This window comes from Schistocerca gregaria, chromosome 1 (genome assembly GCF_023897955.1).
Source record: "Schistocerca gregaria isolate iqSchGreg1 chromosome 1, iqSchGreg1.2, whole genome shotgun sequence".
Lineage (NCBI taxonomy): Eukaryota > Metazoa > Arthropoda > Insecta > Orthoptera > Acrididae > Schistocerca > Schistocerca gregaria.
The window spans coordinates 847,443,217-847,465,589 of record NC_064920.1 but is presented as its reverse complement, the minus strand read 5'-3'; the positions used below and the strand labels follow the sequence as shown (position 1 = coordinate 847,465,589).

At 41.1% G+C, this 22,373-nt stretch overlaps 1 protein-coding gene across 1 annotated transcript in view; it reads left to right on the top strand.

Annotated features, from left to right (window-relative positions):
• Positions 1–22,373, top strand: part of LOC126272653 (lissencephaly-1 homolog) — a 179,194-nt gene that overhangs the window by 142,641 nt on the left and 14,180 nt on the right. Inside the window, exons 3-4 of the mRNA XM_049975660.1 lie at positions 13,704–14,004; positions 16,514–16,670. Of these exons, the coding sequence (XP_049831617.1) occupies positions 13,704–14,004; positions 16,514–16,670 (458 nt within the window). The remainder of the gene's footprint in view (positions 1–13,703; positions 14,005–16,513; positions 16,671–22,373) is intronic.

The window sequence follows — 22,373 nt, the reverse complement described above, 5'->3', positions numbered from 1 at the left end:
CACACACACACACACACAGAGAGAGAGAGAGAGAGAGAGAGAGAGAGAGAGAGAGAGAGAGAGAGAGAGAGAGAGAGAGAGAGAGGGGGGGGGGGGGGGGCTTTCAAGCTGAAACTGTCCAAACTGACTGGGAAACAGTGTCTCACCTGTAGCTGCGATTAAAGAATTAGTCTTCTTAAGTATTCCTTTTTCAGGCTTTAACTTGTTCTCTCTTGGAAGCAAGTGCACACCACATCTGTTAGCTGCAAATCTATGTGCTGATTGGGACGATGCTGTGTAACTCAATCTTGATAGAGACGAAGGGCATTAAAAATATTCAATAATACATAGAAATCTCGATTATGATTTCCACCTCTTGCTTCACATATACACTGGTGTGCCAAAATATCGTAGCTTGTTGAGCTACATTTAGGACAGTACAGCAGCGACTGTTCGTAACATGGATTTCGTACCAGATGTCTACGCGTATGTTATACAACTCCCGTAAATTACGTGCTGGTGGTTTGTGAATGCGGAGATGGCGGTCAACAACGTGCCTTATATGATCCATCGTATTCAAATTAGGCGAATTTGCTGCCCAAGACATGAACGTGAGTTCATTATAATGTTCCTCTAACAACTGCAGCACGGTTTTGCCTTTGGTACACGGACAGCAATTATCGTGCTGGAAGATGCCGTTGCCCTCGGGGAAAACAAAGCATGAGGGTATGCAGGTGGCCCGCAATGATTTCATGTAGTCCAGAGCTGTCGTGGTGCCTTAGATTATTATGACCGGTCTCAGGGAAGCCTATGTGAATGGCACCCATAGCATAATCACCGGTGTGCGTCCGAGGCGCGCTGAATGTTTCAAGCAGCTGTTCGCCTCAATGAGGTCGTATGAGGACGCCTACCGAACTGCTGTAATGAGAAACGCAGTTCATCCGACCAGGCGACATTGAAACACGGTCCAATCTCGATGATCCCGTGCTATTGACGATATCATTCGGTCTACATAGGAACATGTAACGGTCGACTACTGTGGAGCCCCACTTCTAACCGTGTGTTCCGAAACACTTAAGCGTAATTCAGCATTGTACTCTGTCAACAGTTTTGCTACAGGTTAGCGCCTGTTTCCTCCGAAGATTCCCTATTCTCTAAGAGTTGATCATGTGTTTTCCGGAGCATAAGACAGTTAACTAGCTGTGTGTGATACGGTATTCTACAAAGCATAGAGTATAATGTGCTCTGTCTACAAATCTCGAACTTTGCACAGTGTTTTGTCCCCTTGGACGTACTCTATGCAAATACGTTAGAGCTCAAGCCTAAAAGAATGTTTATCGTATACACATAAGCACAAGGCACCAAAAGCATCGTGTACATTACAAAGCCAGTTTTCAGTGTCTGTCTCTGTGTTATCGAAGAAATGCCGTCATAGTCGCACACGTAATCAGAATGAAAACGTACATAGCGTGATTTAAACTGAAATTATGCTTTTCAGATCCATGAAGCTTCTGTGAACCCTTCTCACACACAGTATCTCTACTGCTAGTAGCATTGCCCTCATTATCACAAAACTGTCATTCTGTTCGTTATGTACTTTACTGGAAGTATTTTTCTTTGAAAATGCGACAATTGAACCTTACCATATTTTGTCCTGCACCAAAAGTAAAGTTCAAAATGCAACAACGAAGATATTATGTTGTTATTCCATCAATTTTGGTTGTTTTATTCTTGAGCTACGCTATCTGAAAAGGAAAGAATTGCCTGTAGACAAACTGTGAAAACTGATCCAGATATATTACTTGTGAAATCACAGAAAAGTGTTAGAGACCTCTTTATTTTTAGAGAACATGTGAGAAACCTGTAGGTATAATTAAAAAATAATAATTAAAAATAGTTAGAAATAACCTAAATACCAAATAGAAATGCCATTTCAAAGAGGAAAGTCTCCGTATTGTACTATTAAAAAAATCCCAAAACCGAAATTTTCGTCGTTGTCTTGGTCCCGGGTAACGTAGTCCATGCGATTTGTAAATGAATGAAGCATGTAATGCCCATTCAGTGATTTATATCTGTAGTCCAAAAAATATTCGTTAGTCATTGAGTTTGTATAGTATCATTGTCAGTTATTAAAAACGTTAGGCTGTTTCTTGCCCATTGAGAAATCTGCGAACAAGCTTTCAGCGATGTGTTCGGCAGCGCCTAGCGAGCCACCTTAAGCTTCAGTCGGCGGACGCTTATCGACCAGGCGAGTGACGTCAAGGCGTCGCGGCGTGCCTATCGATCCGACACCGCGGGCAGCCTCGACCCTCGGAGTGCACTGCTTCGATTTGTCGAGGCGCGCCACATCTAAGGGCCCAGCGTTCTCAAAAAGTACTTGGAGTTTTGTAAGCCCATAATTTTTTTATGCATTAATGCTTAAATGACAGGAAATGCCCTTAATTTCCCTTTCCTTTTAAACTTCAGGTCATGTATAGTAAATTTGCGCGTTGGTACATAGTTGTGCGCTGTTGTTGCGTCAAGTTTCGTCCGTGTTCTTCATGTTGATATTCTGCTAAAAGTTGCGTCATGCTCCATCTTGAACTTAAATCTGAACCGGCAGGCATTGCATGCAATCACCTTTCTACGTGTTATGTAATTGATGGCAATAGATGGCGCAAGTAGAAACGTATTTACTCTTAATATTGTATGTCCTCAGAGGATGTCCATAGAGGGCCTGCCCATTGTACCACAAAGTACAGTTCCACACGTGATTGTCAGTACCCGTCGACGAAATTGTTTTCTTGCCCCACTCGATTGAGGGACGGAAGGAAATTAATAAATTTTAATGTTAAAAATAATCAAATTCTTAATACACTGGCGAAAAAATATCGCAACAATAATAAGCAGTTGTGCGACATAAATGAAAATTGGTAAGCTTGTTTCTACATCTCAAATTCGCGCCATTAGCATAAGTAAGAGTGATGCTAGTAGCGCCACTATGAGCATGCAAATCATGTTTGCTATAAATACACGCTGTAAAGGTCGTGGACGTTAGATGCCTTCGAGATTGGATGTGGTGAATTCATGTTAATCAAGAATGTCGTTAAGGCGACAAAGACGTCAATATCAACATCTCACTTAGTTCGAATGAGGTCATGTAATAGGGCTACGAGAAGCCGATGCTCCTTCTGTGGTATTGCAGAAAGTTTTGGCAAGAGTGTAGTTACTGTACAAGATTTCTGGCAGCAGTGATCATGAGCAGGTACGGTCGCAAGCAGACTGGGCTCCGGATGGCCACGTGGCACTACCGAGAGTGAAGACCATCGTGTTTGGCGTATGACTGTGGCGCATTGTATTGCATCTGTAGGAGCAGTTTGGACAGAAGTTGCCACTACAGTGACACAACAAACTGTTACAAATCGATTGCTTCAAGGACAGCTCCGAGCCAGATGCACTCTAGCATGCACTCCACTGATCCCAAACCACCACCATTTGCGCTTCAGTGGTGTCAAGCGGGAGCTCGTTGGAGGGCAAGCTCTGCCTCGATGCCAGTGTGTTGGTTAGGAGGAGACCAGTTGAGGGCCTGCAGCCAACATGTATGTCTGCTGGGCCTACACATGCAAGTTATGGGTTGGGGTGAGATAGCAGGAGCACTTTCGTGATTATCTCATGCACACTGACTGCAAATTTGTACGTCAATCTGGTGATTCAACATGTTGTGCTGCCTTTCATGAACAGTATTCCAGATGGTGTTTTCCAGCATACTCTCTCACCCACGTACCGCTGTTGTAATCCATTATGTTCTACAAGGTGTCATTATGTCCCTTAGCCTGCTTGATTACTAGATCCATCTCCAATCCAGCATATACGAGACATCCTTGGACAACTACTCCAGCATCATCTACAACCAGCATGAACCGTCCGTGCATTGGCCGACCAAGAGCAACAGGAACAGGGATGGAGCTCCATCCCACAAACTGACATCCGGCAGTTGTGCAGCACATTGCATGGCATGTGCTTGCAATTGACTTTCTGGTGGTTACACTGGTTATTAATGTACCAGAATTTCACATTGGCATTGGCTTATCTTGCGCATACATTAACTTCTTATATTGCAGTGTTCATCACTTAACTGTTACCTGGACAAATTTATTCCCGGAATTTCATTACTCTGCAGTAATTATTTTTTGGTGTTTGGTTTCTTATGTCAGTGTATGTGGAAGCTTGGCATATTTTTCAAATCGTATATATTGTCCACAAAACTGCTTGTTAACAAATAAGTTTCTTGAGCATAGAAGGCGAGTCTGACAATCACTTGTGCTACTGCCGTTGATTCCTTGTACTACACTGTGCTTGACTGGTCTCTTTTGCAGTACTACTTTGCGGTGCAAGGTTCTTACCAAATATGAACGGAGTACATAGAGGAAGTTCAAAGAAAGACAGCACGTTTTGTATTGTCGAGAAATAGAGGAGAGGGTGTCACGGTTATGATACAGGATTGGGCTGGGCATTATTAACACAGGCATTTCTCGATGCAGCGGGATCTTTTCGCGAAATTTTGTCACCAACTTCCTCCCCTGAATGCAAAAATATTTTGTTGATGCCGACCTATCTAGGGAGAAACGATCATCAAAATAAGGGAAATCAGAGCTCCCACAGAAGGGTATGGGTATTCGTATGTTCCGCATGATAAGAGAGTGGAATAATAGAAGTTAGTGTGAAGGTGGTCTGGCAGGCATTTAAGTGTACTTTACAGAGTAGTCACATAGATGTAAAGGTATTATATTATTTGCTTTGACTACGTAAATGCAAGAAAACAAGTTTTGTAGATTCTTAGTGTGGCATTGGATATGTAGGTTCACTAGGGCAGATTAAAGTAAGTAATGTAAATTAGTTTTGCATCATGTACTCTTTGAACCAAGGGTACACAATATGTTCCTTTGAATTGTTTACAAGGACACTCTGTAAGCAAGCAGGCAGGCAGCTCTTGTGTGGTTGCCTTTGTATTTCGGAAGAAAGAAATCATGTGAGATAGGATGTAGCCTCTAAAGTAGATGTGGACGTTGTGATCAGACTCGTGGAATGAAATTTTTGTATTTGATAGGTCTGTGTGCACTCTACCATTCTGGGACAAGACTCTTGGTCTCTCTAGCCTTTGGCAAATTCTGTGTGTTGCTTAAATTATGAGGCAGGAATAGTCGGACATACAACTTTGACATTACATCACTAAATTCTTGGTGTATGTGTTAATGTACCCCTTTCCAGCGAAAAAGCTGCAAATTTTCTACCTGCTCTGCATCCCTTCCACCTTTGTATTAGGCTTGCAAATGCTTATTTTGGCATCCATTACGACACTGAATTCAGCATAGCTTACCATTTGATTCCGTGGCTGAAAAGGATTGACTATGACGTACCACTAGATAGACGCACCCTTAGACGTATTGGGTATTGATAACTTCAGTATATTAGATTTTTGCAAAGACATTTGGCTGTGAAAAGGGGCAGTTTCTGACGGATTCTGCACAGTTTGACCAAAGATCATTTCTTGTAAGGAAACACTAAAAAAACTTGACGAAGAAAGGCAAAATCTGTCTACAGTGAGGAGACAAAACTTGGGACGTATTCATGCGAGCTGGAAAGCAAAACAATATTTGATGGTTTGGGTATTAGATGGTGAACTGAAATCTACAAACGTGAATTATTTGCGAAGCTGTTCCGAGAAAATGGTCGCGTTTGTGTTTGGTTACACAGGATATGTTGCGACCATTGCTTCAGAAAATCGAAAAAGAAACACGAAACACTAAATGTTAGATAAATAATTTGTTTTCCCTTTGTCATAGATGAACTCAAGAGCAATGAACCGAAAACATTGAATCATTAGTCTTCATAACAATACCAGCAGTCACATAGCACGCCACACAGCATGGACAAAACCATGAAATTAATGTCTCATTGCTTGTGTGCATGTGGTTTATCACCCAATGACTTCATTTTATTGTGTTACGGTAAAGAACAAAATGCATGGACAAAGATTTCTAACCTCAAGAAGCTGCCGAATCCTTACAGAACCATATATTGCAGGCGTACCAACTCAAAGTGCGGCAAATTTTCCTGTAATTGGTTTGAATGCAAGTGTGTAAGTATTAAATCCCAGTATTTTGAGAAACAGTAAAACGATTTGTAACAAAGCACTCTTTCTTCATTGCTTTTGTAAAAGTATTAAAGGCGGTCCTCTTGTCCACAGCTCTTGGGTACCATGACCAACTTCAAATTCAGTCTGCACTTTAAGATTCATCTTCTCCCATGGCAGTTCTACAGTCAATCTCCCAACACCTTGGATAGCTTTACACATCACTTTCAGATGTTGTGGATGTGTGGGATAGGATTCTGCATCCACATATCGTATTTGGAATCATGGTAGCGGATAATAACAAGCCCCTTTAAAAAAATTGAGTTGTTCTTTCTTAAAAACACTTAGGAAGGTCCTCTCGTTAAACAGATTGATCATCCTTGATTCGGTTCTCTGCATACAGTCAATTGACTTTGCTTGAATGCAGGAGATAGTTCCATATCAAATGTGCCAGGGTGATTTATTGTACTGTACCCACCAAAAAGATATGTATGGTTAAAAAACATCCGCAACATCTCTAATCAGTTTACTTAATTATGGACAAGGTGATACGCAGTTAGCTGAAAACTTGACATGACAGCCATTTTGTATGTTACTTCATAAGTGAAGATATATTTGAACAAAACAGTGGTTCAAAAATAATTTTGCTTTGTATATCCTGACTTTGTTACAAGAATGTGCATAGCAGGTCATCTAATGAAAACAACCAAACTGACCACAAAATCAGAATGTCATCTATTCCTGCAAAATCCCCACAGTAGACAGACTGTGGGCATCAAGCGAGTGACTTCATCACAGCAAGCCGCCATCTTGAAATGAAAAATGTTACATTGCATAGTTTTGTGTTGTAATATAAGCAACAGCATGGTAAAGATGTATGGTACATGTTCCCAAACCATTTTGCAAAACCGCACTTGCATGCACCGACTTGAGGCTATACTCAACGCAGCGCATTGCTGTTAGAGTTCTGTACTCACTGTTTTCTTCAAGTGAGAGGGGTGTAAAGTCTTGCAATCAAGCAGAATCTCAAATGACAGGAGTAAATATTTTAGTCCAAACATAGTTAATCCTGAATATTTTATAGTGTGACTGGACAGGTAAAAAAATCCTACTCACCAAGTGGCAGGAGGAGGACCAACATACATATTTAAAAAAAAGTATGCTAGCTTTAGGAGCCAGTGGCTCCCCCTCCTAGTAGAAGGTTGAAGGGGAAGGAAGAGGGGTGAAGGAAAAGGACTAGTGGAGCAGGGGACACTTACCAAATGGGACGAGCGAAAGACTTCTCATACCATCCAGTAAGCTTCCACTGAACTGGAGTTCTAAGTGACTCTTCCTAACTCTGACTCTTTCCCTAATCCTCTCTAGTCATTTCCTTCATCCCTCTTCCTTCTCCTTCAATCCTTCTAGCAGAGCCACTGGTTCCAAAAGCTTTCATATGTAACATCATACTTTGTGTGTTTTCTCCTGCTGCCACTTCATGAGTAAATTTCTTTTTATCCAACCAGTTACATTCTATTCTCAAAAAGTACTTTTGCCGAAGATTTTATAGAATTTTTCATATTTCATGCTTTGGAAGCTGGCTATAAGTTGTTATGTTCTACATGCATGACATTGTCTTGTCATCATCTTTAAATTCGCAAAAAATTCCTCAAATTATATTACAATATATACAGGGTGTTTCAAACCTTTAGGATCAAATTGAAACAGGGGACAGGGGGCCCACAGCCGATCATATTTAGATAGGGAACGAGTAGTAAGGAAGACATATTTACTGTGCTATGGACATACAGTGTGCACCGGCCGGCCGTGGTGGCCAAGCGGTTCTAGGCGCTACAGTCTGGAACCGCACGAGCGCTACGGCCGCAGGTTCGAATCCTGCCTCAGGCATGGATTGGTGTGATGTCCTTAGATTAGTTAGGTTTAAGTAGTTCTAAGTTCTAGGGGACTGATGACCTCAGTAGTTAAGTCCCATAGTGCTCAGAGCCATTTGAACCATTTTTTACAGTGTGCACCACATAACAGCAGTTTAGCTCATAGTGTTTGTTTGAAGTGACAACCACCAGTCTCAATTCATGCATGGTAATGGCGTACCAAGTTCTGCTGCACTCTCTCAAAGATCTGTGGTACCTGTCGTACTAGGAGACAGGCAGCTTGGACCCTAGCAAGCAGCTCTTCATCTGTTTCTACAGGGGTTATCATACACCAGTGTCTTGACATAACTCCAGTGGAAAATGTCCAGAGTGTGAGATCCGTGATCATGCTGGCCATGGAACAGCACCACCTTTTTCAATCTAATGAGGAGGCTAAGTGTTGTTCAGGCACTCAAAGACTTTAATATCAAAGTGAGCTGGTGCACCATAGTGTTGAAACCACATCTTTTTGTGGACAGCAAAGAGTACAGTCTCAAACAACTATAGCAGCATTTCTTGCAGGAACACCAGATAACATGGACCAGTTAAACGAGGCGGCAGCAGGTAAGGTCTTAGTACGTGATCTTGGACAATGATTGTGGATTTGTTGACAGCAAATCATTGCTGGTGGTCACCACTGTGGCTTGCATGAGGAGAGTTGTTATTCCTGACGTGACTCTTACGTCTCTTGAGAACACCATCACAGGTGAATGAGGCCTCATCTGTGAACAATACAAACTATACGAAGTTCAGCACTGCAACACCTCGGAGCATAATCCATTGACAGAAGTGAATGTGGGGTTCAAAATCCGCCCAAAGTGTTGGCAAATGATCATTTGGGTAGGGTTGTAATACCTGTTCCATCAGTACTCACCGCACTATCCTTCGAAGTGTGCATTTCAGAGGCAAGTTGATAGGTGCTTCTTACTGTGTTGGGTGGTTGACAACACTATCCGACACTCTCTCTTCAAAAGGAACCTTGGACAGCTCTCTGTGGTGTGAACAGTCTCATCTGTTTGTATCCATGAAGATAAACTTTTTCTAATTATGATTCCTGTTGAAAAGCAATTCATGTACATATCTGCTGCTGTATGGGTACTACATCCTACCGAACCGTACATTAAATCAGTGTCTGCCAATTTTTGTGACGAGTAATTTTCCATCTTAGACTAGGTGTCATGTACTGTATGCAGTAACACACGAAGAATAGTGGTGTGCATGTGGCTCAGGTTAACGCACCACAAAGCATGCGGTCACTTCTTGGCACACATGCTATAAGCTAAGTTTTGTACAGTATGTCTGTCTGGTGGTTAGAGGTGTAAATCTGTTGAAAACCCACTTATTGTTCCAGTGTGCAGTAGACACCCGGGATCTCTGTAAGAGTACAGCAGAACTGCATGCGACATTGCAGTACCTGAATTAAGATCGGTGGTCATTGCTTCGAACAGTTTCTATCAATTATGATGTTGTTATGCTGTGTATCTTGCGTATGTCCATAATTCAATGAATATGTTTTTTCTACCCATTGGTTCCCTATTAGTATATAGATTGTGGACCCAGTATCACTTGTCTCAATTTGCCCCAAAAGGTTTGAGATGCTCTGTATGTAATTAAAGGAATGTTGCCGAGTATGGACAAATGTATTTCCTGCAAGAAAGCAGGGATCACAAATACTCGCACAATCTGCTTATGAAGAATTAAATTATTTGTTTCAATGATTTGGCATACATCTGGTCTGTGGTGTTCCAATGTCCCTTATTGGTTCAATTTATATATAGTTTATACTGTAATGCCCTGTGCATCACTTCAAATATGATAAAAGTAATATTTTGATACTCCAGAAGAAAGGATCATCACATGAAGCAGTGGTGACATTTTTGTATATATATTTTTAATAAAAGTACTCGCCAAGAAGTTGCGTGTTTCTATTCCCTTAAGTGAAATCAGTGACGGTTGTCATTCAATTGAAAGCAGTGGCTGCATTAATGAGAAATCAATTTAGTGTGTCCTATACGCAAAGTGCTATCTATTCTTAAAAAAGGGTGACATAAATGTCCCCTCCTCTCTCCCTCCGACTCCTCTGCCCCCTCACCCCTCCGACTCCTCTGCCCCCTCACCCCTCCGACTCCTCTGCCCCCTCACCCCTCCGACTCCTCTGCCCCCTCACCCCTCCGACTCCTCTGCCCCCTCACCCCTCCGACTCCTCTGCCCCCTCACCCCTCCGACTCCTCTGCCCCCTCACCCCTCCGACTCCTCTGCCCCCTCACCCCTCCGACTCCTCTGCCCCCTCACCCCTCCGACTCCTCTGCCCCCTCACCCCTCCGACTCCTCTGCCCCCTCACCCCTCCGACTCCTCTGCCCCCTCACCCCTCCGACTCCTCTGCCCCCTCACCCCTCCGACTCCTCTGCCCCCTCACCCCTCCGACTCCTCTGCCCTAGAAACTAAACCAGCATCAGAAGTTTCCAGTTCCCAATAAAGATTAGAGTAACAGTATATCTGTGCTCACAAATAATAATTGTCTTTGTACTAGAATTCACTTACAAAGTGTAAGCTGAGCAGAACAGTCTGTCAATTGCAGCTGTCAGTTCATTGCATGTAATGAAGTAAAATACATTAGGAATGTGGTCTTGCAGCAATGAAATAACTAACACTGCATTGAGGAAAACTCCCAAGTATGCATGTGGAACCTAGACATGAAGTCACACATTTTCTGATTGGTGAAAGAAAGGTATTGGGTGGAAGAGGGAATCAATAGAATAGCTGACTGGAATGCTTTCACCTCCACTGCCATTATTGATTCTCCGTTGCACAGCAACATTGATGAGGTGATTCACACCATCACTGCTACCATTGTTGCTGCAGCTGAATTGGCAATTTCTTGTTTCTCAGGTTGCTCCCGGTGGGAGTCACTGCCTTTGTGGTCACCAGAAATCGCAGTGGCCATTAGAAACTGTAGGTAGGCCCTCTGGCATCAAATGCGCCACCCGTCCCAGGAGAACCTCATTGCCTTCAAACGGTTCTATGCCCAGGTCAACCTGTTCATCAAACATCAGAAGCAGAAGTGTTGGGAATGCTACCTCTCCACCATTGGAGAACCTCTGTTTCCCAGGTTTGGACCAAAATCGAACGACTTTGAGGCTATCAGACCCAGTGCAGGTGTACATGGAATTTCTACACGTGGAGCTGTATCTGCCAATTCAGACGTAATTGCAAAGTGTCTCGCAAAGCATTATGCTCACACCTCTGCATCAGATGATTACCACTCTGCCTTCTGTAGTCTCAAACAGTGGGCGGAACGACACCACCTATTATTTGCTCTGCGCCACCCTGAGCCATATAATGCTTCCTTCAGTGAATGGGAATTTCTCAGTGCCCTTTTTGACTGTCCTGACACATCCCCTGGCCCATACCGCATCCATTCGCAAATGCTTAAACATCTGGAACAGTGGCGAATTCCCTTTGCAGTAATGGGAAAGTATCATCATTCCAGTGCTAAAGTCCGGTAATAACATGCTAGATGTGGATAGCTATTGTACTACCAGCCTCACCAACACTCTGTGCAAGCTGCTTGAACTTATGGTGGCCGACGGTTGTGTTGGCTCCTTGAGTCTCGGTGCCTTCTGACTCCGTCCCAGGGAAGTTTTCGCCAAGGGCACTTCACCATCGACAATTTGGTCCACCTGAAGTTTGCCATTCAATCGGCCTTTTCCGCAGTGATGACACCTTATTCCTGTTTCTTTTTACCTCATGAAGAGGTAAAATACCACTTAGTGATTCCATCTCCTCACTACTCTGTGTGAGTGGGATCTCCAGGGCGCGCCCCCAATTTTTGTACGGAACTTCTTGTCACTCTGCACTTTCAGATTTTGTGCCAGTGTGTCCCACAATGCACCCCAAGAACAAGAGGGTCCTCGAGGGCTCTGTCCAGAGTGTACCACTTTATTTAACTGCTGTCAGTGGCCTCGCATTAGCATTAAGGGTCCTCAGTAGCTCCCCTCCTATATGCTGATGATGTTTGTATTTCGTTCTGCTCCTCTTCTATTGATGTGGCTGAATGCTGGCTGCAGAGAGTCATATGGAAGGTGCAGTTGTGGGCTCTCACTCTTGGCTTGCAGTTTTTGGCAGCCATGACTTCCATTGTGCACTTCTGTCGTCTTTGTACTGTCCAGCCCCATCCAAAACGTTTCCTCATGACCAACCACTTGATGTAGTGAAGACTAACTGCTTTTTGGGACTCGTCTTAGATGCTTGCTTAACTTGGCTTCCCCATCTCCATCAGTTTAGGGACAAGTGCTGGCGGCATCTTATTATGCCTGAACACACTGACTTGGGTGCTGATCATGCTACACTGCCGCAGCTGTACAAAGCCCACATACGACCCCGTATTGACTATGGAAGCCTGGTGTATGTTTCAGGATTGTGCTGCATCTGTTGGACCCTATCCACCACTGTGGAGTTAAACTCACGATGGGAGCTTTCCGAATGAATTCAGTGAAAAGCCTTCTTGAACCTAGCGTTCCTCCATTGTTACTCCGGCGGCAACTGCTGCTTGCAAGTTACACAACCCACATTCATATTCTGCCTCACAATCCAAGTTACCATCTCCTTTTCCCTAATACAGTGACCCATCTCCTACAATGGTGGCCCAGAACTGGAATCACCTTGTCGTCTGTGCCTGGTTGCTTCTTACTGAACTTGACACTTTGCATCTACCACGTTTCTCTTTTTTGTGGGACAACTTAGTTCATCTCCAGTGTCCATGCCTCGACCACAGCTTCGCCTGGACTTGTTGCAAGGGTCAAAGAGCTCAGTTCTCCCTGAGGCCTTCCGTCGACAATTTGTCTCTCTTCCCGGCGAGTTTCAGGGCTCAGAAATAGTCTATACCGATGGATCAATGTTAGACAATCTTGTTGGCTTCACTTACGCTCATGTTGGACATACTGAACAGCTCTCGTTTTTGGATGGTTGCAGTGTTTCCACTGCAGAGTTGGTAGCCATCTATCATGTTCTTCAGCATATCCAATTATTTGCCAGTGAATCCATCAGTTTCCAGCAACTTTACAATGGATGTCAGAAATGTGTTGTAGCTAGTGGTGATTACTTTGAAGTTCTTTGTGTGTAACACTTTTTCGCTTTATTTTCTGAGACCATCCACTGAACTTTAGAGACATACCTTATATGATACAGTGCAGTTATAGCATGTAAAAAATGCAGTTGTAAGAATGTATTTTAGATTTCAGTGTACCTACTGTGGTGTAATTTTTCTTTGATTTTCAGAAACTTGTGATATGTATAATGGGTGTCCACAAGAGGGGGAGGGAGGAGATGAGAGATGAAAAAAACCTTGAGTGCAGTGTTCACTGCAGATTAGTCAAATAAAAATATAATTTTAGCTTATCAACTTCAAAAATGTGTCAATTGATAACCATTTTAATAATACAAAAAGGTGTACCATCAAAGTAGTCTACCCATAACAAATAACGAGTAGATACCTGTAACTTTATATATTTCCCCTCCTCAACTGTAAAAATTATTTCTTGTGGCACCAAAAAGGCAGTATGACACTTGATCTGTATCCATGAAATTAAACAAGAAATAATTTTATTGGGTCACATTGATTCTGTGTTTTGGATTTTTAAAATATTTTCTATACAACTAAAAATGGTCGCTATATCATATGTATTTACTATCTGTTTTTCAGAAACAAGGCGATTGCAGACTACCTCTGTAGCAATGGCTATATGGATGCTCTTGAAGCATTCAAGAAAGAAGCGGACATGCCAGGAGAGGTGGAGAGGAAGTATGGGGGCCTACTTGAGAAGAAGTGGACATCAGTTATCAGGTTACAGAAAAAGGTTATGGAACTTGAATCAAAACTGTCAGAAGCTGAAAAAGAATTTATTGAAGGAGCTCCTACGAGGGGGAAACGATCGCCCACAGAGTGGATTCCACGGCCACCTGAAAAATTTTGCCTGACGGGCCATCGAAGCCCTATCACAAGGGTAACAATTTCTTTCTTGTCAAAATCTTTGTTGTACATATGATTAAAAATACAAAAATCTAAGACCTTATTGGAAGAAAATTTAAATCCGTTCGAATAACAGAAATATACACATTGTGATCAAAAGTATATGGACACCCCCAAAAACATAAGTTTCTTATATTAGGTGCATTATGCTGCCAGGTACTCCATGTCAGCGACCTCAGAGGTCATTACACATCATGAGAGAGCAGAACAGTGCGCTCTGCGGAACGTATGGACTTCGAACGTGGTCAGGTGATTCGGTTTTCCACACTCCAATGTGATAGTGAAGTGGAAACGTGAAGGGACACGTACAGCTCAAAAACGTACAGACAGCTCATCTGTTGACTGACAGAGGCCACTGGCAGTTAAACAGGGTCGTAATGTGTAATAGGCAGACATCTGTTCAGACAACCACACAGAATTCCAAACTGCATCAGGATCCACTGCAAGTACTATGACAGTTAGGCAGGAGGTGAGAAAACTTGGCTTTCGTGGTCGAGCGACTTCTCGTAAGCCATACATCATGCCGGTAAATGCCAAACAATGCCTCTCTTGGTGTAAGGTGTGTAAACATGGGACGATTGAACACTGGAAAAATGTTTTGTTGAGTGACGAATCACTGCACACAGTGTGGCTATCCAATGGCAGGGTGATGGTGTGGCGAATGGCCGGTGAACATCTGCCAGCATGTGTAGTGCCGACAGTAAAATTCGGAGGCGGTGGTGTTATGGTGTGGTAGTGTTTTTAATGGAAGGTGATTTCACACCTTGTTGTTTTGCATGGCACTATCACAGCACAGGCCTACATTGATGTTTTAAGCACTTCTTGCTTCCCACTGTTGAAGAGCAATTTGGAGAAAGCGATTGCATCTTTCAACATGATGTTCGTAATGCATGGCCTGTGGTGTTGTGGTTACACGACAGTAATATCCCTATAATGGACTGGCCTGCACAATCCTGACCTGAATCTTATAGAACACCTTTGGGATGTTTTGGAACACCGACATCGATACCTCTCCTCAGTGCAGCACTCAGTGAAGAATGGGTAGCCATTCCCCAAGAAACCTTCCAGAACCTGATTGAACGTATGCCTGCGAGAGTGGAAGCTGTCATCAAGGCTAAAAGTGGGCCAACACCATTTTGAATTTCAGCATTATCGATGGATGGCACCACGAACTTGTAAGTCATTTTCAGGCAGGTGTCTAGATGCTTTTGATCACATAGTGTATTATTGTTATTATTATTCAGTTTGTTAGACTTGTTACTTAATATTTCATGTTGCATCTAAACTTTTTAAAACAGTTTATTTTGCTTGAAAACAAGGAAGTTGCAATTTTTTTAATCCTTTTATCATTTTGCGATAGGTTGATATAATGAATTAAGTCAAAGGGAAGAAGAAAAAGAAGAAGATAGAAAGGATAGGAATGAATTCAGAACTAGAGACAGAAAGCTTTACATTTCTTCATTACTACTCTTTGGAGGGAGGTGGAAGTGTCTTCTTCGCCTGGAACTGTGAATGCTTTTCTATCCTATTGGTGTTTGTGTATTTTGTTTTCAAGTTAGTAAAAATATGCTAATAACTAAGTAGGCATCTTCAGGCATAAAATGTGCCTTCATTTTACAATTTTTCACATGTACATTTCTTTTTCTGCTTCTTTCATCTTCTTTGGATATACTTTCACAGCCACAGCTAATTGCACCATAACCATAATGACATTGTTCAGTAAGACACTAATACAGGTGCTGTAGTCAAAATTTAGATTAGAATTACCTGATGGAAAGAGTCAAAACTTTCAAAATGTCTAGTTTGTTGTTAATTAAATATTGTGACTATTACTGTTGTCAGTTTGTTTCATGCTAAAGTTTTACACACTGACATTAAGCCTTGATGATGTAAGCATGGAGATAACCACCACAATAATTTGTGCCCACTGTTCATCCCATTATTCAGTTCAGTTTGGCGTATTTGCGTTCCCTGAAGGAGTTGGCCGTTACATATTGCCGTGTATTTTTTTGTATGATCAGTACTACCTTCCCAACAACATTAATTGCATAGTGTATATGATTATTATCCTTCATTTCTTGTGATATGTAATTATATTACAGAGCAAATGATTAATTACTGTAAAGCATTCTTTCATTTGAAAGCGTAATTTTCTATCTATATTGTCATACATGTAATATACCAAAATTTGATTTCGGGTATCAGGATCATGTTCGTCCTTCAGAGAATGGATGAAATTTAAAAAAAGGAACCTGTCCTGTTCTGCGGTCTTACTATATGATTTCTGATTTTCCTTGTGCATGAGCTGTTCTTTTTTCAAGAATACACTTACTTTATTGCAATTTGTTACATTTGCAAATTTTAAGGACTTGTGACAAAGAGTTAACTGTGTTGAATAGAGATACATGAAATGAACCAAATGTGCCAAAAGCACCCACAAAATAAAGAGAGCTCTAAGAACTATAACATTTTTATTTTTGCAGGTAGTTTTTCATCCTGTTTTCAGCCTGATGGTGAGTGCAAGTGAAGATGCAACCATTAAAGTGTGGGACTTTGAGACAGGTGAATACGAGAAGTCTTTGAAAGGGCATACAGATTGTGTGCAAGACATTGCATTTGACCAGACAGGAAAAATGTTAGGTAAGTACTAAAACCTCCATCTAACTTGAAAGTTTTCATGTATAGGTAAATCATATCCGTGTTAAAGATGGATGTTACCGTAGTTCCCGCTGGCAAGTAATACACAAAGCTGTTTCATTGTGATAATTTCCTTCTGTCTTAATACTCTTTGGTAGTTTGTTGCTTCAATCATTCCATATGTTAACATGTAATTAATTGTGGATGCTGCGACACATCCTTTTCTGCTGTAGCCATTATTATTATTATTATTATTATTATTATTATTATTATTATTATTATTATTATTATTATTTTCTTCACTGTATACTACATTGTTCCACTTTATTTTTAGCATATATTTTTAATTACCCTTGATCCAGAGTGAATTCAGTACTGACACCTGTTTCAATTAATAAGTCTCTCTGCTTTTATTAATGTGAAGCTCTGTTATCTGTGAATTGTGATACAGTTCTGATACTTTCTTAACTTCCATTCATAATATTATCAATGGGAAGAAATTACTTTTCCAGAAAATATTTGCTCACTTGTCAATTGGATTTAATCTCAGGATATTCAGCAGACATTTGTATGGTGATTTGTCTGATATTTCACCATCACAGGTGCTGGCATTCTGAAAGATTCATCCTCCATTGCTGGGTAGCTGACAGATTCATCCCCCATTGCAGGGGAGCTGACTGCAGCCAAGCTCATTGTTTGAGCTTATACATATTCTTCACATTAATGTCTGTGGAAGCTGTTTCTGTCATTATTGCTGTAGCTTTTCCATTGTTACTTAAAATGGTCATTGATTGCCAGGACCTGTTAAACTGGAGGCTTTCTTAGTATGAGCCATGACTGGTGTATCCATCAATACCAATATCACCAAACATAAACGGTAATGCAGGTTGGAACAGGTGGAGAAACCAGCTACGGTAGAGCACCTGCTGTATTACACCAACCACACTATTTTTCACAGTAGAGGAGATATAACAACCATTTGTTTACGGAAGCCATTGCAATTCATAAACATTAGATTAGTTTTAATAAGAAAGGAAAAAACCTCAAGCTAAACTGTCTTGGTTTCACATGTTGCAACGAACAACTGTTTAAAGTAACACTCGCAGAGGTACAGCGATAATGACCAGAAAATGCCCACTGCACACATTAATGTGGAGCGTACATATAAGCTCCAGCCATGGGCTCGACTCTAGTACTCCACAAGACTGGCAGAAATGTGGCAGCGCCCATAAGCCCCAACACACACACAGAAATGTGGCAATGTCTAACAGTTCCATACATACAACAGCAGAATGATTTTGCTGTACAAGAGAACCGTTTATTGCTCAAAAATGGCTCGTTGCATGTTGCTAGAGTCAGGATTACTGTCATCTTTTAGGCTGAAGCCATCAACACAACTAACTACATCTGAAATCACTGCTCAACTAAAGGACTATGTGGTGGAACCCAGTTTGAGAAGTGGCTGAAGAGGGAACCTGACATATCTCATCTTCGTGTATTCAGTCTGAAGGTTGTCGCCCTAGACAGATTACCAGGCCAAGGAAAGCTCAAGCCTAATGGGCGAAAGAGGAATTTTTTGTAGGCTCTTCTGACCATTCGAAAGCCATCGTGTCTGGATTCCAAGAAATCGCAGGATTAACAAGACAGAAAATTTGAAGTTCCTTGATCATAACAGTTTTGAGCCCAAACAGACTTACGTGGACTTAATTTTTTTTGCTATATTGTTTGTGGAAATAAATGGTCAAAAAGCACTATTAAAATTTTTATTTAAAAATGTTTGGCTGCATAAAATAATTGATTTTTGTTTTAAAAGGTGAGCAGTTTCGATCTGTGTGGGATAATCTTCCGACCAATTTCTCCAAGGTGACTGTTTCAGATTGTGGCATGGAGCAAAAATCGCTCTGGGGAGTCATGAAGATCATCTGCTCAGTTCAGTTGGCCTTCACACCTTCCCACAGCAGTTCTTGCTCTGTGATACTGTTTCCAACAGTTATCTTGCTGTAATCACTCATAGATCAAAACTGCTCACCTCTTAAAATACAAATAAATTGTTTTATGTGGCAAAGACAGTTTTCAATTAAATTTTTGTATGGACTTCAATGAAAATGAAGCAGATCACCAAAGACAATGTATCAACATGAATTCTGTGGGGGAGGCTTCAGTGGGCAGAGCCATTGTCGGACGATGGACCATTTTGCCGTTTTAATGAACTTCAATGAAAATGAAGCAGATCACCAAAGACAATGTATCAATATGAATTCTGTGGGGGAGGCTTCAGTGGGCAGAGCCATTGTCGGACGATGGACCATTTTGCTGTTTTAATGAAGATGGGCTTCCAATCACTAGAGGCCAAGAACTGAGTCCTGCCAATAACTGTGAATACAATAAATCTTAAGTGTCACATTTGCTCAATAGTCTGTGCCAATTGTAGATTCCTCAGATGGGGGAAACATTTGCAACCGACCACAGGCAGTGAAAACCCAATGAGAAAAATGAATGAAAATGGACTAGGAAGGATATCATTCATTGAGTCATAAATCATCCTTCCCATACAAGGTGACGTAATATTTGGCAAATGGAAAGACAGAAAACCAAACTGACCATATATTAATTTCAAAAAGGCATATGAGTGGAATCGGCGATATTCGTCCAAACTGGATAGCTGATTCAGGCTCTGGCCATAATTTGTTAGTAGCAGCTGTGGAAGTTCTGACCTCCACCACCCTCTTGTTACCCAAAGTTGGTTTATTAATGTTTGGAGTAAGTTAGTAACTTGGGTGGCCCATTACATTTTCACAGAACTTGCCACACTGAGATATTGACACACTGCAGCAAGTGACAGGGACAGTCAAATTTACATAACCTATTATGTTAATAATAATAATAATAATAATAATAATAATAAAAGTACTCACCTTTTTGCTGCCGTTTTTTATGTGGTATTGGCTCATTGTGCATTCCCTTCTGTGGTTTATCTTTCTATAATTGTCTAAAGGCTGATTGGGTTGATGTTTCAATAATAATATGAATTGTGGTGGACTTTCTGCAGAACTTCGGACTTTAACATTCAACTGCCCAAAAGAACAGAGATTTACTTCTAACAACGCGTAGCAAGGAAATTACTGTCATATATCAATCTATTTATATAAAAATATATTAAAAACAAAGATTCCAAGACTTACCAAGCGGGAAAGCGCCGGTAGACAGGCACAATAAAATAACCCACAAACACACACATAATATTTCTAGCTTTCGCCACCAACGGTTGCTTCTTCAGGAAAGAGGGAAGGAGAGGGAAAGACGAAAGGATGTGGGTTTTAAGGGAGAGGGTAAGGAGTCATTCCAATCCCGGGAGCGGAAAATCTTACCTTAGGGGGGGAAAACACACACACACACACACACACACACACACACACACACACACACACACACACACACATAATCTCTTTGGAACATGCATTTCATAAATAAAATACAATTAATTGTACATCTTTTTTTTGTGGAGTCCGTAATCACCTTTGTAATTACATTAAGCGTTTATAAACGTTGACATTTAAACATTTGCACATAACAATGTAGTAGTGCATTTCTGGTTTTCATGTTTTCACTGTGGTATCATTCACTTCATATGATCCAATATCAGTTGTTACATTTATCTCACCATAATCGGTTTTATTACAAAGTCCAGTTGAAAACAAATCACAGAAAACATAAACGATGTAGAATGCAGTATGAAGTTCAGCCATTGGGGGACAACTTTGAAACTTGTCATTATCAAGTGGAAGTGAGCAACATATTTGAAATACTTGATAAAATAACAATAGAAGTGATGGAAGTGAAACTGAACATGTAGATGGACTGTGGACAAAGAAAAAGAAATGGCTCAGAGATACATGCAAAACAACAATAGAAGTTAGCATCACAGCCATGAAGGAATGCCTAAATGACAGGAGAAAAGAATAGATCATCAGGGCTACAAGGAGACACAGAAGGAAACAAACAAGACCCTATGAAGGGAGAAAAGAGGCTTTGCCTGAAACACACCATAGAAACTATTTGGATTGACCAGTAAGAAAATAACATGCACAAAGTGATGGCATCGTAAATAATGTCAGGAAGGAGTATCAACTGCGGTCAGGACCTCATCATGACAATATTATGATTAGAGATGATGATATATTATGTGCTTGGAAGGAATATTTTGACAACTTATTGAACTGTTCTAAACTGGTAAACAAACTGGAGAAAACTCATAAATGGCCAAACATACAAAGAGGAAACTAGCAGGATGAAACATTGAAAAACCACAAAGTGTCTAGAACTGAAATAATACCAGTGTAATTCCTGAAATATGGTGGTTGTAGACTTCTTGAGAAATTTTCATTTTGCTCTTAAAAGTTGCTAAGATCAAAAATACTGGTTGGACAGAAGGAATCATTCTTCCATATTAATCACAGCACACGAAGTATAATATTGTGAAGAGTTGCTCCTACGTACTGAACATGCAATAAAGGACTACCAGAATGGTTTTTAGAAAAACAGATCAACAAAGTAGAAAGTGTATTTTGAGTGAAGGCTGTCAAAGAAAAAGTATGAAAGTACAACAACATATATTATTAGTTTTTTTCAGAAGGCCTATGGTTCAGTGCACAGAAATGGTACAAGGAATCATGGCAGAATATGGAATCCTTAAGCAACTAATCAACATTATCAAAATGTGTGTGGAGAAGATGGCAAGCAGGATTACATATTGCAGTTTGCTATCAGACTATTTTGAGAAAAAAGTGTGCTGAAGCAAGGTGATGTAATCCCCGCTTATCGTCAACCTTGTCATGGGGAAAGTTATAAGAGAAGCCAAACAAGCAACAAATGGGAACATCACAGGTAACCAAGCAAATGTACTGCCCTATAAAATGCGGATGACCTAAAAAAGGAAAACATGACTGCAGAAAAATGTGGTGATCTCAATACAAAAAAATGCACTTTCAAGAACCCTTCCAGCTTCAAATATGACATTAGACTACGGACTGCAAAGAAATTTTACTTTTACCTCCAAAAACTTCTTTCCTCCAAACTTCTGACACTGAAAACAAAGCTGAAACTATACAACTCAATAATCAGGCCAGTACTGGCAGATGGAGTGGAAACATGGAGTGTAACCAAAAGACAAGAACAAAACCCTGTCTTTGAAGATAAAGTGAACAGAAAAATTTTTGGGCCAATATTTGACAAGCAACACAAAGATGAGTGTGGAGATCCAGTGAAGAACTAGTTCAGTTTGCTGACCAGTGCTCAGTAGTAATCATCAAAGCAAGATGTTAGTGGGCAGCCCATGTTGTCAGAATGGAACCTGACAAAAGAGGCTGTCAGATATGACAGGAAGATTGAAGGCTCACGACTCCTTGGATGGCCAAGAAGTAGATTACAAGATAAGATGATCTCAGACTGCAGGCTGGTGGGTATCACAGAATGGAAAGAAGTGACATGAGACTGGAAAAACTGGAGGGAAGTAGTGAGAGCAGTGTGCGATTGTCAAGTCTCGGGGAAGGCGATGTATTGAGTGAGGAGGGGTGAGTGAAGGTGTAAGTGGTCCTCAATCCCCTCGGCAAGATGGAACACTGTGAAAGAGATTTATAATAATATGACCCTAAATATCATAATACAGCAGAGGATGATTTTGGTTGTAAAGTGGTGCAAGGAAAGCAC